This window comes from Lissotriton vulgaris, chromosome 3_1 (assembly GCF_964263255.1).
Source record: "Lissotriton vulgaris chromosome 3_1, aLisVul1.2, whole genome shotgun sequence".
In the NCBI taxonomy this organism is placed as follows: domain Eukaryota; kingdom Metazoa; phylum Chordata; class Amphibia; order Caudata; family Salamandridae; genus Lissotriton; species Lissotriton vulgaris.
Window position 1 is genome coordinate 341290227 of NC_141689.1, and position 16569 is coordinate 341306795.

The window sequence follows — 16569 nt, forward strand, 5'->3', positions numbered from 1 at the left end:
TAATTATAGGATCACTTGTCCAGGCAGCAGGAGCCTCACTACAGTGCGGCCATTCTGCGTGTGCGCCCTCTAGCGCTTCTCTTTACCACTCTTGACTTGTGACAAAACTCCCCAATACCATGAGCACTGGCATCAACAAGTAAAGTTTCCTTCCCTACCTCATTGGAGGTTAACATTCCAGCATTTATCTATTTCACTTTTAATACACTTGAACGCTCTGTCCCGATTAGCACCCCACTCAAGTGTTTACCTTTCCTAAGTAGCTCTCGCAACGCTTCAGTCTTTTCAGCAAAGTTGCTGACAAATTTTTATTGGTACCCAACTCACCCCATGAGTTACTTTAATTGATCTTTACCAATGGAAATGGCAGCCAACTCAATATATTTTAACAAGTCCTCTTTAGGTTGTACACCATGCTCTGAAATAGTATATCCTAAATCCATTTCCTTCAACAAAAATGTGCATTTGTCTTTCCTCAGGGTGAGACTAGCATCTTTTAGTGTACTAAGTACCCTATTTAAAGTCTTATTATGTTCAGTTTAATTTTTGCTGTTATTAAAATATCATCCTGGAAATAATACACATTGCTGACACCACCAAACAAATTATGCATCATGCTTTAAAAAACGCTGGTAGCGGACGCCAGACCAAAAGGAGTCCTTTTGAACTGAAAAACACCTTCCATGGTAATGAAGGCTGTAAACACTCTTGACTTAGGGTACAAAGCAATTTCGAAGTAGGCTGATGTTAAATCTAACTTGGAAAAAAACTTAGCGTCATTCATTAGTAATACAATCTCTGCTATGTTAGGCAAAGGAAAACGGTCTGCCACTATACTTTGAGTTCAAGATCTCAGATCCACACAGAATCTCAATTTTCCATCCTTTTTATTTGCAATAACAATATTAGAAGGCCTTTCCGACACCTCCACTGGCTAAATGACCCCCCCTCCTTTTGCATGTCAGACAACATCTTTCACTTCACTCCTAATAGCAACCAGAATCCTTCTCAACCCATGTCTAACGGATTAAGAACCCTCTTTTATTTTGATTTCGTGAACATACCTTTGAATTTACCTCCACTTTTATAAAAATACTTTAGCATGTTTGGCAAGAATAGATTCAACATAGTCGCTTCCTGTACAGACAAGAGTTTCTCTTCAGACCTAGGATCCAGAACTACATGCAAATCATGTTGTTGTACCCATCCCAAAATGGCTGCACCATCCTTAGAAACGTACATTTTTCCCACAGCTTTCCTTCCTTTGAGCTCAAATTGGGTGTCTACGAACCCCTCAATATGCATGGATTCTCCACCATAACCTTTAGGTGTAATGTTACTACTTCACAATACTGTCTTTGGCTATTTGTCTTTAAAAACACTGAAGGGTATTATTGTATACATAGAACCTGGAACAAGTATTAATTCCGCTGAGACCCCACTCAGGCTAAAGATAGCCTTTGGTTTCTGTATTTTCTCCCTATTAACGGACTCTATACACATCACAATGTCAGAAATAGGTTTTGCATCATTATCAAACGCAACTCTATTCCTTTGAGAAGTCTTTGGAAACTGTAGCCTGATGTCCCCTCTTTCCGCATTTCCTACAATCTTTACTGCTGCATGAGTCATTTTCCAGAAACAATAGCAACCATTAAAATTGCCTGTGCCACTCACTACCATTTTGGGTTTGGCTCTAACTGGAGCTGCTTTTTATTCATTTTTATGTTTAGTTTGACAGAAGCTCTTCTTTCTTTCCAACTACATTTACAAAATCATCTTTTCTTAGTTCTAATCTTTGCATTTTCTTTATGCACGTATCGGACTCCTGCATGATTTTTGCTGTGGCCATTGCTTCTTTCAAAGTAGGATTCCTGGCTGCCTACAGTCTTTCTTGCATTCTTTTGGTTTAATTTTGAACTAGTAACTGGTCACAAATCATTTGATCTGTCATAGGACCAAACTCACATTTGATAGCCAGTTCTTTTAAATGAGTAACCATCTAATCAACTCACATTCTGTGGAAAGAATAAAACTTGTGTCGTTGCATTACACTATTTACTTGCTCACCGTAATGCTTTTCCATCTATTCTTCGCTTCTAGGTAAGGATTATCAGTTGACCATCAGCACCCATGACTTCTGGTAAAACTTTAAAAGCATGTTGACCTTCTTTACCTAAACAATTTTACGATAAAGCTTTTTTTCCTAGAAGCAGGAAAACGCAAACCATCTATGGCTTCAATGTAATTTTCAAGAATCGCAATCCACTCCTCCCACTTAATAGAGGGGGAATTCACCTTCATGCAAAAATGAAGGATGTGGTGAAACCATCTGATTGGCTACCATAATGATTTAATAGACGGATAAATATACAATTTATATACAAGAACTGAAAGTGCAAAATGTAACATTGATTGCAAATTGGCAACAGAAAATAGTACCCAAATAATCTTAGGTTGATGAGTTTAAATAAAATTACAAAGTTGCACTTTGCCACTAAAAACTAAGATCACAACTACGTGAACAATACATACGTAGAATTTCAGAAATGACATTCACAGAATTGAACCTGACGTAATGTGATCTGCTTTGATATAGTGCACAAATCTCTGTATCTGCCTTGTAGAGGTGTGCATATCACCGGTTTCATAGATTTCAAATTTCTGGTAAAACTGTAGTGAAAACTTGTAATAAATCAGAAGCCCAAAGGAATGGTGTACAAATCACTGTAATGTTAACTGCTTAGATGGAGTGTGCACATCACTATATTTTAAACTCTAGCATTGTGCAGAACACCAATAAATATTCAAGAAGGAAAACAAAAACGATGTTGCCAAGCAGTACCTGGTATGAGTGTGCCAATTACCGTTGAGGGTACACAATGAAAACGTTGTTGAAATAGAAATCAGAAGAAACTTACACATAGTGTTGAAGTAGAATCAAAGCTGCACAAAGATGGCTTCACGTGACGTACAGCGTAAAGCCTGAGCTATGCAGTCCGTAATGCAAGCAGCGCAGGGAAGAGGTTGACATGGTGCGTGAGTGAGAAACAGCGCACTCCTAAACTGTGGCATCGGAAAGTCTTGTGCTTGTCACTGGGAAGGTCTTGCGCTTGTCACTGGGGAGGTCTTGTGCTTGTCACTGGGGAAGTCTTGCCCTTGGCACTGGGGAAGTCTTGCGCTCCTCACTGGGGTAGTCTTGCGCTTGTCACTGGGGAGGTCTCGCGCTCAACATTGAGATACCAACGAGAAAGTGAAAATAAATTCAACAGTACCTTAATGCTGTAGTCCAAGTAATGTGGCACAGCGTAAAACGAGGCTTATTCGAAGCGCCAAACTGTGTTGGTTTCCCTGACGTCTGTGATAAAGTGCAGACAATAGTTGCCAAATTGTTGTAGTTAAGAATTCACAAACACCTCTGAGTTGCTTACACCGTGTTTATTGGTCATCACAGACTGAGGCTCCAAGCCTGCTCCAGACCTCATCCTTCATCCTCAACTGTCCGTCCTCCGCCGCGAGCCACATCGAACGCGCAAGCACAACATTCCTGTGGTAGTGGCACTAGGTAGTCGCGAGGTCTCAATACATATATATAATACAATGTGTTAGAAATGGGGGTCTCTAGTTGGCAGAGGTAGGTACCTTTGCCCAAATAGGGACCCTTGCTTCTAGTCAGGGTAAGGGGCTACACTTCTAAAATAACCCCCTTGGTAGCTTGGCACGCGCAGATAGGCTTATCTCAGAGGCAGTGTGGAAAGCATTTGTGAACACATCCAGTAATACAGTGAAATCACTACAAATGGACACTATACCAGTTTAGAAAAAGAAGTAATCTTTACTAGACTTAACACAAGACCAATCAACAAATATCCACAGTACTATAATCAAAAATATACTTTAAAATGGTAGAAAATAGCTTTGTTTAATGTAGATGGTAAATGCAACACTTTACTCTCAAAGTACCTTAGATGCGTCACGCAAACAAACAAAAGGGTTGCAGGGAAGTTGATGCACCGTTCCTTACACTCAGGGGAGGGGATGCGTTGGTTCCTTACTGATGCACATGGGAGGTGATGCGTTGCTTCCTTACTGTGTGGGGAGTTGATGCGTTGTTTCTTACTGCGGCCCGGTGACAATGCGACAAGATGGCGCATCGATGCGATGCGACGATCCGGTGCGATGCGACAAAATGGCATCTTTGATGCGATGCGACAACGTTGAATGCGATGCGTGCACCTAACGGCCATGCAGCGAACTCTGTAACTTCTGAGCCGCGACAAGCCCTGTGACACGCTTTTCCGGTGATGCAACAGTGACCTTTGTGGCGGAGACATGCGTCGTTGATGATGCGACGGCGAACAGCTGCGGCACGCTTCTTTAGCGATGCGGCAGTAACTGCTGCGGCGTCGACACGCTTCTTCTTGTTGCATCACGCTTCCAGCTCCCAGCGACACACAGTCTTCTCAGAGGGTCCGAACAACAGTAGGCACCTCTCTGCTGGCAGAATTCCCAGCAGGGGAATTCAGGGGAGCTGGTGGTGAAGTCTTGTATCCCTGTGACTTCAGGCAGGAGGCAAGCACAATTCAAGCCCTTGGAGATTCTTCTTCAAGATTGCAAAAGTACACACAAAGTTCCTTTTCTCCTTTTCTTGGCAATAAGGTAACCACTGCAGGCCGACCCCAACAGCACAGCACAGGGGCAATCTCCTCCTTCAGCTTCCTTGGCTCTTCTCCTTGGCAAAGGGTTGTCTTGATTCCCAGAAGTGATCTAAAGTTCTGGGGTCTGGGCTCCTCTTTTTATGCACACAAATCCTTTTGTAGTGTAGTTCCTATTTTCCCTATAGGCCCTGCGCATTGGAATAACATAAACAGCAGTGTAGATGTAGAAGTGCGATCTTCTAGGTCTCTACTGACTATGTTAGACTTAATTGGGTTTGTACCAACTAGCTCAGAGGTCACTGGAAACTTTCTTGACTGAATAGGAAGTGATCAGCTTCCCTGGCTCAGACAAGAAGGGATTCAGTTTTCCAACAACCGCATAAACAAGACAACTTTGCTCCTCAGAATAAGAGTCAATCTCTAGAGTTGTGTGAAACAATAGACAGCTATTTCACTCAGTCAGTTGTGTAAGAATTACTTTCACCAGTATGCAGAGAATAGAGAGACGGGCGTTTTCAATAAAAGGTATTATTTATTGAACAGTCTTTCTTCTCATGCAAGAGAAATGAATTGCCACAATTGCAAGACTTGTTATTATAAAAAGTGCATACAGTAAAAGGAGTATTGCGAAATAATACTGTAAAAGCATTGATATGGTTTCTTAGCCATATGATAGTTAAAATGAGTAAAATATATACATTCATATATACATTTGGCTAACGTCCTCAATTGGTGCTTCTAACTACGCCTACCCCGGTGTACCTGACCTAAGCCTAATACTTGGGAGGGAGTAAGTAAGTAGCAATTTAAGTTAAGTTGGTTTTGCCAAGGGTTTGCTTCAAGAATTCTCTCTAAGGGTTTAGTCAGCACCGTACCTCTGGAATAGAATGTTGGAGGTCTGGTATCTCCTCTTCAGGATTCGATATTCCAGTTACCCGCAAGGGTAGGCTGGAAACGCCGGAGCTGGATTTTCTCGGCAGGAGAAAAGACAGCTTCTCTCTCAGCGCGTCAAGGAGGAGGAGGGGCAGCGTCCGTGGGCTTCTCGCATCTGCTGGGCTCTGCAAGGGACAGCTGTTATGCTCCTGTATTCACCACCACCATCGAATTTGCTTAAGGCAATGTTGGTATTATTTATACCTGAAAGGTGCCTTGTTTGACGTAAGTTTTTGGACATAAGACGTCAATAAAGATGTCACTAAGAACTGGTCGTTCTTACAGTGCTCGTTAGAGTTCTATTACTAATCAAAACAATGCAAGCGGGGCTTTCCCAGGTTGCTGGGGGTTTTATCTGTTGAAAGAACTCGGAGTGTTATCTAGGAATCTAAGGAAGTGGCTTCTGATGTGTCATGTACTTTAATGAGCTGCAGAGACGAGTTACTGAAATATGGCTCTGATCGTTTATGCCATTATAGGGATATATATTGATTATAGCCGTATAGGGGCATAAGGTCACAATATTGATCGGGGTCCTAGATAGAACACAACACTTTGTTTGAGGGCAGAGAGTGTCTGTACCTAGTCCAAACTAGTTCAAGGTGCACTCTGCCAGTGCACAACATCTTCCTTTGTCAGTGTGGGACAAGGTCATGAGACAGGAGGTGTAGCCAGCATTGTGGAAGGCAGGCACAGCCCTATTCAGGCCCAGGTGCTACTCCTCCCACCACTTCCAATGCAGATAGGTCTATTCAGCTCAGTGCTGACTCACCCTGTCTCCTGGAGCCACCCCAGCCCCTATCAGTCACAAAACAGACATGGAATACACAAACCTAGCAGAGGCAGGCTGGATGGTTAGGCAAGAAAATACCTACTTCTAAAAGTGGTATTTTCAAATGTGGGGAGAACTACCTACCCCTTGGGAGTTCTCTTCACTAAGGTGGAAAACTCTGGACAGAATATCAGCATTGGCGTGTTCTGTACCAGGGTGGTGTTCCACCGAGAAGTCCATCCCCTGTAGGGAAATGGACCACCTCAACAGCTTTGGATTTTCACCCCCATCTGAGGGACCTGTGGTCTGTCTGAACCCGGAAGTGAGTCCCAAACAAGTATGGTCCCCCCCACTCTTCTGCTGGGGACCCTGCCCACCTTTGGCGAAGTCTCCCACATGACCCTTGTGGACCTGGGTGCTCACCCAGAGGTACGCCACCTCAGCAAGCTTCCCAGGGTTAGTCAGCTTGCTATCAATAAGGTGCTGGAAAACAATTATTAGACAAGTGCTCCCATGGCAGCAAATAATAGAGCCCCTGATAATCATTCACTTTGCTACCCTTCACCCAACCATACAATGCTCTGCAAAAAAAGGTCACATATTCTAGCCAAGTGCTAGACTCCAGTTTCTTACAATTCCTAAACCTTTGTCTGTAAAGCTCAGGGGTCAACCCATACCTGGTCATTAAGGCTTCCTTCATTTGCAGATAAGAATTCTGATCCTCAGAAGGCAATTCCAATAATGTTTACTAGCCATCACTGAGGAACCGCCCCCACAACCCCGCTCCCCAGTCCTTCTCAGGGACCCGGTGGGAGGTCATAGCTACCTCATAAGCCTTAAACCATTGCCCAATATCTTCATGCTTCTGAAACTCCTTAATGACATTCTTTTATTTATTTATTTATTATTGCATGATTAATAAAAATCTTTGCAATGACTCTTTATGAACAAAGCTGGAAGACGTACACAGTCAGGAGTTTTACAACAACAGTTAAAAAAAACAATAAAAGAAAGTTAGGAATATGGATAAAGGATCCCAGCAGACTGATGCAATGCATTGAATTTGTATAAAAAGAGAGAAAAAAAACATTCAACATTTACTGAGTCTTTGTTGGTTAAAAAAAAGTTTTCTAAAAGTGCAGAGAGGATCTTTTTGATTCAAGTTCAATCACTATCCTCTGAAGTTTGGGTTATGAATCTTTGTTAATTAAAAAGGAGTTTTCTTAAAATGCAAAAACGGATCTTTTTGAGCCAAGTTCAAACACTGTCTTCTGAGTTTTGGATCATGTTGACTGATTTCATTATACGCACTAGTCTGCAGGATAATTGGATATCTTCTCCTTTAAAGCTTATCAGCAAGGCTTGTCTACGAGTTCGCACACCATTTTGATTCCAGAGCTGTCTTAGTTGGCCCCTTTGGGCACTATCTAGAGCTTTACAGCTACATAACAACAAGTGTAAAACGTCCTCCTTTGGATTGTCGCAAAGCCTGCAGTTAAAATTAGATTCCAGGCGTTTCCATGGGGGAAGATGTACTTTTGACGGGATTACCCCCATCCTCAGCCGCAGGAAATCTTCCTTCACCTTCCTTGAAAAGCTGGTACTGAGGTATGGCTGAGGTAAGGCGCTAGTGTAGCCTTGGATTACGAACCACCCATGTGATCTCCTAGTTAATGCTGCTTTATCTTCTTCCATGGAAAGAATTTTCACTGACTTGTTGACCAAGCGTTTGAAGCACTTATGTGAACAGCTCGAGTCCCAAAGGTCTTTTAATGCAACGGATTTTATAGCTGCTTGGAGATAGACCGATGCGGGCGATCCCTTGTTTGTCTCCAGCTCTATCCAAAGATGGGCATTCAGGGAGTCTGTTACGGCGTTCTTTACTTTGTACCAGCATTTAGCGTACGCGCCCTTGCGCGCAATTTGCTGCTTCTGTAAACCAAACTCCAGCCTTAATGACATTCTTGGGAATAAACAATCTTGTTTCTACAGGCATAGACGGTGCGCTGCCACCAGAGGGAGACATTTCTAAACAATTAGCTTTCAATTCCAATTCCCTCAACATTCTCTCATGCTCCAAATGCATTCTTTTTTCCTCCAAGGCCAACTCCACCTGACCACCTATTTTGAGCTTGGCCAGCACCATCCTATGCACCCCATCTCTCTTCCTGTCCTCCAACTGTCTTGGGGACAGGTCCTTTGAAGAGACACTGCTGCCTGCACTGCAAGGCACATTCCTCCCATCCTGGCCCACTGGCCCCTCAAACTGCCCATCTAACTTCTCTACCTCCTCGCTAGGTTCTTCAGGATGCTCAGTAGCATTCCTAGATTCTACCCAGGCCTTCAGCTCCTTCTTGTATTCCTCTTTCTTGGTGAGGCCATTCATAGAGACTTTAAATTTCCTGCAATCAGCTTTGTGGTAAGACACAGTGTAAGTTTCAATCCTATCTTCTTCAAAATCAATGTCAACAGATGCAATGGATGCTGCTTTGCTCATGGTGAAAAACAGTTTGTAGTTCTCAAAAAGCAAAAAGAAGTTCCAAAGAAAATTCTGCCAAAAAGTATGTGGTCGCGTTATAGTCTGCACTCACTAGTAGTGTGCACCAATCACTGTATATGAATCACAAATGCAAGTCCAAATCCTCACCGCTGACCACCAATGTTAGAAGTGCGGGTCTCTAGTTGGCAGAGGTAGGTACCTTTGTCCAAATAGGGACCCTTTCTTCTAGTCAAGGTAAGGAGCTACACTTCTAAAATAAACCCTGCTCACCCCCTTGCTAGCTTGCCACGAGCAGACGGGCTTATCTCAGAGGCAGTGTGTAAAGCATTTCTGAACACATACAGAAATACAGTGAAAACACTACAAATGGACACACCACACCAGTCTAGAAAAATAAGTAATCTTTACTAGACTTAACACGACCAAATGAGAAAAATCCACAGTACTGTAATCAAAAATAGATTTTAAAATGGCAGAAAATAGCTTAGTTCAATGTAGATGGTAAATGTAACACTTTATTTTCAAAGTACCTTAGAATCGTCACACAAACAAACAAAAGGGTCGCAGGGATGTTTACGTGCTGTTCCTTACATTCAGAAGAGTGGATGTGTCGGTTCCTTACTGCTGCGCAGGGGAGGTGATACGTTGCTTCCTTACTGTGTGGGGAGTTGATGCGCCGTTTCTTACTGCAGCCCGGTGGTGATGCGACGATCCGGTGCGATGCAACAAAATGGCGTCTTTGATGCAATGCAATAACGTTGGATGTGATGTGTGCACGCCCAACGGCGAACTATGTAACTTCTGAGCTGCGACAGGCCCTGCGTCACGCTTCTCTGGTGATGCAACGGCGACCTCTGCGGCAACGACACTCTTCTACCGGGATGCGACACGTTTCATCGATGATGCGATGGCGAAAAGCTGCGGCGGCGGCACGCTTATTTGGCGATGCAACTGCTGCGGCGGTGATACTCTTCTCGATGCGTCACGCTTCCAGCTCCCAGCGACACGCAGCCTTCTCAGAGGGCCCAAATAACAGTAGGCACCTCTCTGCAGGCAGAATTCCCAGCAAGAGAATTCAGGGGAGCTGGTGGTGAACTCTTGTATCCCTGAGACTTCAGGCAGGAGGCAAGCACAATTGAAGCACTTGGAGATTCTTCTTCAAGATTGCAAAAGTACACACACAGTTCCTTTTCTCCTTTCCTTGGCAATAAGGGTACCACTGTAGGCCAACCCCCACAGCACAGGGGCAGTCTCCTCCTTCAGCTTCCCTTTTTATACACACAAATCATTTGTCTCAGAAGGCAGAGAGTGTCTGTACCTAGTCGGTACCTAGTCCAAATCAGTTCCGGGTGCACTCTGCCAGTGCACAACTTCTTCCTTTGTCAGTGTGGGCCAGGATCCTCAGACGCACCATAGGAGGTGGAGCCAGCATTGTGGAAGGCAGACACAGCCCTATTCAGGCCTAGGTGCTACTCCTCCCACCACTCCCAATGCAGATAGGTATATTCATCCTAGTGCTAACTCACCCTGTCTCCAGGAGCCACCCCAGCCCCTGTCATTCACAAACCAGACATGGAATACACAAACCTAGCTGAGACAGGCTGAATGGTTAGGGAAGAGAATACCTACTTTCTAAAAGTGGTATTTTCAAACACAGAATGTTAAAACCAACTTCACTAAAAGATGTATTTTATAATTCTGAGTTCAGGCCTACTAAATTTGTTTTTCTACCATGTTCCTGGGTCGGTTAGGATTATACGATATTACAATGAAACTGCCCATTGTATCCTATAGGAACAGAGCCTTGCAATAGTGAAAAAAAAATTGGCTGTAATTCACTATTAGGACATGCCACAGACATCAGGGCATGTCCTACCTTTTACATACAATGCACCCTGCCCATGGGGGTACCTTGGGCCTACCTTAGGGGTGACTAATATGTAGAAAAGGGAAGGTTTAGGGACTGGCACAGGCTGTACACAGGCTTTGCAATGGCAGGCCTGAGTCACATTTTACAACCTGCTTCTGTGGATGGCACTGTGCCACAAGCCCACCAGCAGCATTCGATTTACAGGCCCTGGGCACACATGGTGCACTGTCCCAGGGTCTGACAATTAAATCAAATAAGCCAATCATGGAGTCACTAATCCATTACAACAATTTACAATAGGTAGCAATTGCACTTTGGCACTGAATAGCAGTGGCAAAGTACCCAAAGCATCTAGACCAGCAATACCACATAGTAAAAATACAGGAAGCAACAGCAAAAAATTGGAAGGGAGACCTAAGCCAATGGTGCCAGGTCTGACACTATGATGTAGAATAACCATGCACCTCTTATTTGGATGGCACTACACCTCTGAAACTTTTTTGGGCCCCACGGATTCAGGAGGGGCCCCTACTGGAATTCCCACTGATGGGTTTGCCCTCAGCAGCATTCGGGCCCCATAGATCCTTTGTTGGATATGAAGCAACTCCACCCACAAGACCGCAACCTTTCACGGAGCCTGCCAAGTTCAGTGGTTCGCGGTGCCACCACTCTCCCATCGCAGCGCCGACCCCATTATTATTTTTTTTTTATATATAAATCTTTTTATTGAAATGTTGTCAATAATCACATACATTTTACCTTTCTTGTTAATATAGTTGTCGACCACAGTATACATAGGTAGGGGATAGTGAATTACAGTTACAGTTGCAGCACATCTGAGTTCATTTCTTCTCATTTCCAATTCTACCACTGGTGATATACATATATTTCCCCGATATACATTCCATGCCTTCCATTTCTTTACCCACTTTTTGGGGCAGCCACAAGTTATGAGCACTTCCTTTTCTGAGACCATACACCTATCTAACTCCCTTACCCATACCCGGACAGATGGTGCATCTGCAGCCCGCAATGTCGTGCTATCTCTTGTTTAACTAAGGTAAATACTAGTGTTGCCATCTGTTGCTCAATCTCCTTGAAGTCTGTGGCTACCCATTTATTAAGTAAGCTCATCTGAGGTGTAAGAACTAACTTTTTCCCCTGTGCCGTTTGAAGTTTGGTTGTGGCTCCCTCCCATATTGGTTTCACAGAAAGGCAGTCCTAGATCATGTGATAAAAGGTGGCCACCTGTTTGCACCCCCTAAGACAGAGCAGATCCGCCCTAGCACCTATTTTGGCCAGGACGACCCCTGTCCTACAACGGCCCCTCGCGGCGGGATGCCTGGCTTTCACCTTGCGGATACCCTGCCGGGGTTATCTCACAGGGGAATACCAGGACGGGTTCCCTAAGCAAGCGCTTAGAGACCGGTTGGTGATTTGCGCTATATAAATACCTGTACATTTACATTTACATTTACATATAGGATCCTGAGTTGGATCAGTCGGAAGCGGAGGGTAATAGCCACCTCTCTAGGGGACATCAGGACCTCTCTCCAGTCCTCCTCCTCAATGGGTCCTATGTCGCTTTGCCACTTCTCTCTAAGTATCTCGAAAGTGTTGGGCAGGTTATTGCATAATTTTTTTTATAGGTTAGGGATATGACCTTCGAATGCAGCGGTCCGTCCAACAACCGGTCCTCTAATGGCGGTGACTCTGGTATACAATTAAGGTCTGTGAAAGCCGCCAGAAGGGCGTGTCTGATCTGCAAATTATTATTATTATTATTTTGTTTTAAATCTTTTTATTAGAACAGAGCAGCTCCATTAAGACACACAACAAAGCAGCAGTGGAATTGCAATGACAGTCCCATATTGTGCAAATATAAATAATACAAACCCCTCAGCTATTTGTACAGTAGTGGTCAATCCCCCGATCCGGTCCGGTAATCAATCATGCCATACACATCCTTACCACCCACCCAAACCCCCCACCCCAACCTAAGCCCCATCCCCCCTCCTGCCACACATCAACCCTCCCTCCTGTGCAGTAAACAGTTCTAAGTGTCATAGGCCAGTGACCCTGAAACCAATGGGGGCTCTCGTGGACAAATAAGGCATGCTATGCAATGGGGGGGAGGGGCCGCGCCGGGACCGCCCCCGCCCGGTTGGGGAAGCCTCCGGGGAGTCCATTCCTTCTCCCCTATACCTCCTCCACGCCTGCCAGATCTTTTCCCATTTCTTGGGGCAGCCCCGACTACTGTAAATCACCTTCTCCGCCCTCTGGCACCAATCTAGATCACGTAGCCATTCCTCCACAGTCAGTGTTAGATCACTCCCCCAGGGGCGAGCAGTATTCCTTTTGGCCACCATGCTTGCCAATGCCAACCAGGTTTTGTCACCTTTAGGCCACGTGACATCACCAGTTACTCCCAGAACGTGCCAGCGAGACTCAAGGAGTTATTATTTTTTTAATAACAAATTGTATTCATTTTCTGTCAGTTATAGTACTTCATGCCTGTGAAGATTGACAGTGAATATACCTGTATGAGCAACATGAGTCAACAAAACATTCATTATATATCATGGTACATAGCATGCACTCATACAATAATCAGGGCTAAACTTGACTTAGATTCAGTCAGGTGATTATTGAATTGGTATCTAGCTTGTATGTCATTGCAGCGCCGACCCCATCACCATTCCTGTCTTCAATATGTAGCCAGATTGGCATTGGCCAGTACCATGCCTCCTCAGTCAGAAACAGTGCCTTTTTTCTTTGATAAGCCTGGAGAGGTAGACGATTGGGAGGAGTCTTAGGGCCTTTATACATTCCATCACTCCCTAGTTGAACCAGAGGACAACTGGTATGAGGAACCTGCAGATGACAGTGGATTAAACACCTCACAGGAGACTGGCTTGGTCTTTCCTACTGTGGCAATGGTGGAAGGAGCTTCCTTTGCAATTCTGGTGCTGAGGGAGGGTGAGGTCCTGGACCTTCAGTTGCCCTCATTGCCAGTCTTGACACAAGTACTTTAGCTGGAGGTTACCCCTTACAAATCTCTACTCCCTTTGTATGAAGCCCTTACAGATGTCCTACTTCGGTTTTAATACAAGTCCTGCACAGGGACGCTGTCAATCTCCCTTCTCCTGGGGACTCCGGTTTCCTCACCCAGCACCCCACCCTTGAGAGCTTGGTAGTCCGAGCCTCCACCTTCTTAATACCTTTGGCAAGAAGATGTTCTCTTCCGCCAGCCTAGCACTGCAGTCGGTGAACACTGCATGCTTTTTTGGCCGATACACCCACACCGTGTGGGGCTCAGTTGCGCAAGTGCTGCCCATGGTTTCAGAGGAGGGATGAACCATACTCACACAAACAATTTCTGATGAGTGAGGCACAGCAAAGTTCACCATAAGATGTGGGCTAGACACGACTGTCTTACTAGGCAGAGCAATTACTTTTTCGCGGGCACTCATCCGCCATGCCTGGTTAAGAACCACTGGCTTTACAGGGGATGTCCATTCTTCCCTCATGGACATGCCCATTGATGGGTTTCGCCTTTCTTGCGAAAAGGCAGACTCCGCACTGGAGTACTTTAAAACTAGCAAGGCTACGGCCAGACCCTTGAGCTTATCCATGGCTCCCTGCCAGCCTTAGTCTGTCTTTTGCCTTGTCTGTGGCTACGGTAGGAGCGTCCAACTGAGTCCTTTCTCACCCAGTCACCATGGCTGCAGGCTTCCAAGCCTTTTTGTTGCTCAGATGTGGTTCCTGCAAACCATGTGGGGCCACCAGCCAGAGGTCGACCCAGTTCACTGCCTCCTTGGCAACCGCCGTCCATAAGCCCTTTTAGTTTGCCCTAATACCTTCACAGTCTCACAGTGGGAGGCAGGATTTGCCATCATCTACCCCACTAGCAGTCCATAACATCAGACAAGTGGGTTCTTCAAACCATCCAGAGGGGGCTACTCCACCCCCTTTCTGTAAACTCTTCCACCCATGCGAGCTTCTCACACCTGCACCCTAGTGAGCAACCACATTCCCTATACTTGGTATTGTTAAGCCTGCCTTGGAAGGCTCACGCCAGTCTTTGCTTTCCGTTGTGCTTCCTGAATGATTCTCCTCTTGCTTCCTTTCTTTCCCTCCTAGTTTACGTAGAAGGCTTTCCTCCCTTGAACTCCTGTCTCAGCTGCTCTACTTTTGCGTTGACAAATCCGTCAACCTACTAACATCTTCTCCTTAGTCCTGCTGCCGCCATGCTGGTTCTTTCCATCTTCCTCCTATCTATGATCCTGAATGATTCCTCCTTTTCTTCGGGTGCCGTATTTGCCTGATACTGTCCTCGGAAGCCCTTCTTCCACATCTTCAGCCTTCAACTTCCTACACCCGACATTTACCTTTTTGCTAAATATCAATGATATATTCCTAAAAGTACATGTTGTTCAGCCTGCACAGTACTGCTCCATATACTATTCCTGAATGCGACTCCTTTTAATCTTTCGCTTGATGCCCTAAAGAATCCTTACATTTTCAGGTTTTCCCATGCAGCCCCCTTTGCCAGCTTCGGTTTTGTTGTGCCTTAATGTGATGCAGTTACTTTGACTAGTTGTTTTAAATGCAATTGAAACATGAATTGGTCTTTAATGTAATATGGCAGTAAAGTTTATTTTTTTAGTAATTTTGTTTAGGAAAAATCTCATTCCATGTTATCGAATCAACACAGCATTGTGTAGTAACTTGACTTTATTAGTTCTATGCCTAGTGTTGTGACTCTTCGCAATCAATTTCTATCTGAAATGAACTAACCTTTTTTTTTATATAATTTCAGAGGAGAGTGAACAAGGAGATGAAAAAAGTAAAGAAGCGTCGAAGGAACGCCAGGCGTGTAGCAAGTCAGCATCTAGCCATACACTCTCGAGTTCCAGCTCTGGGTAGTGTTGTTTTCTAATATATACTGCTAGAGGGAAACCTATGTATGGTATAACAAAAGACTAAGGAGGAGGGCCTGGGTTAGTAGCAAACATTTCAAAGAGGATTGGGCAGCAATCCCAGCGTGACAAAATTAAATTCGGCCTGTTTAAACCTTCCATATTAGCTGGCTCTACAAAACACGGAAAAACTGTATTGAAAAGCAAAACAGAAAAAAGATCATACAGTGCATACAAAAACATTAAACATAGTCTACCATTGTCCTCACCTTTCAAAGACTGCACTCTCTGGATCATACCCTTCTCTCATGTATAGGCAGAATTTTAGAGAACTCAGTGTCTGCTTACCTCATCAAAAGGTGCGCAATAATCTATGCAGTGGGGGATAGGTGGTCTTCCGGTGTCAGCAGTTAGGTGGGTACAAGAATTACTCCAAGACTGGCTCGCCAACTGTGACTTAAAAACTTTAAAAATTAAGAAAAGACAGACTCCACTTTGCTCTTTACTGCCACAACAGGAAGATCGTCCCTCCTCACGCAGGCAGACAGCCGGTCTCAATTTGCTGTTTCACAGACAGCTATTTTTATACAGAGTTAAACAATGGGTGTTGCAAAAGTAAGCATCTAAACATTTACACATTAATACATGCTGATCGTAAGAAACATGAGGTCACCTGTGACCCTTGACTTTAGCCTAATTCCCTAAATATCCTTTATTGCAGTTTCCAACAATGCTTAGCAAACTAACCTTTCTTCGTTCTTGAATACATGTATATTTGTGGTGAATATAGTTTTTGTAACTTGTTTGCTTGAACATTGTGCACCTAGAACCTCTGTGTGTTCTTGACTAATTGATTCTCCTGCTCCTATTTTCTAATCAAGTTTCTTTCTATTTGGAAACAAAAAAACGCGCTG

At 44.3% G+C, this 16569-nt stretch overlaps 1 protein-coding gene across 1 annotated transcript in view; it reads left to right on the forward strand.

The window, feature by feature from the left end:
- WDR70 (WD repeat domain 70) overlaps positions 1 to 16569 on the forward strand; it is a 1742574-nt gene that overhangs the window by 175991 nt on the left and 1550014 nt on the right. The window contains exon 3 of the mRNA XM_086960548.1: positions 15556 to 15658. Within this exon, the coding sequence (XP_086816674.1) occupies positions 15556 to 15658 (103 nt within the window). The remainder of the gene's footprint in view (positions 1 to 15555; positions 15659 to 16569) is intronic.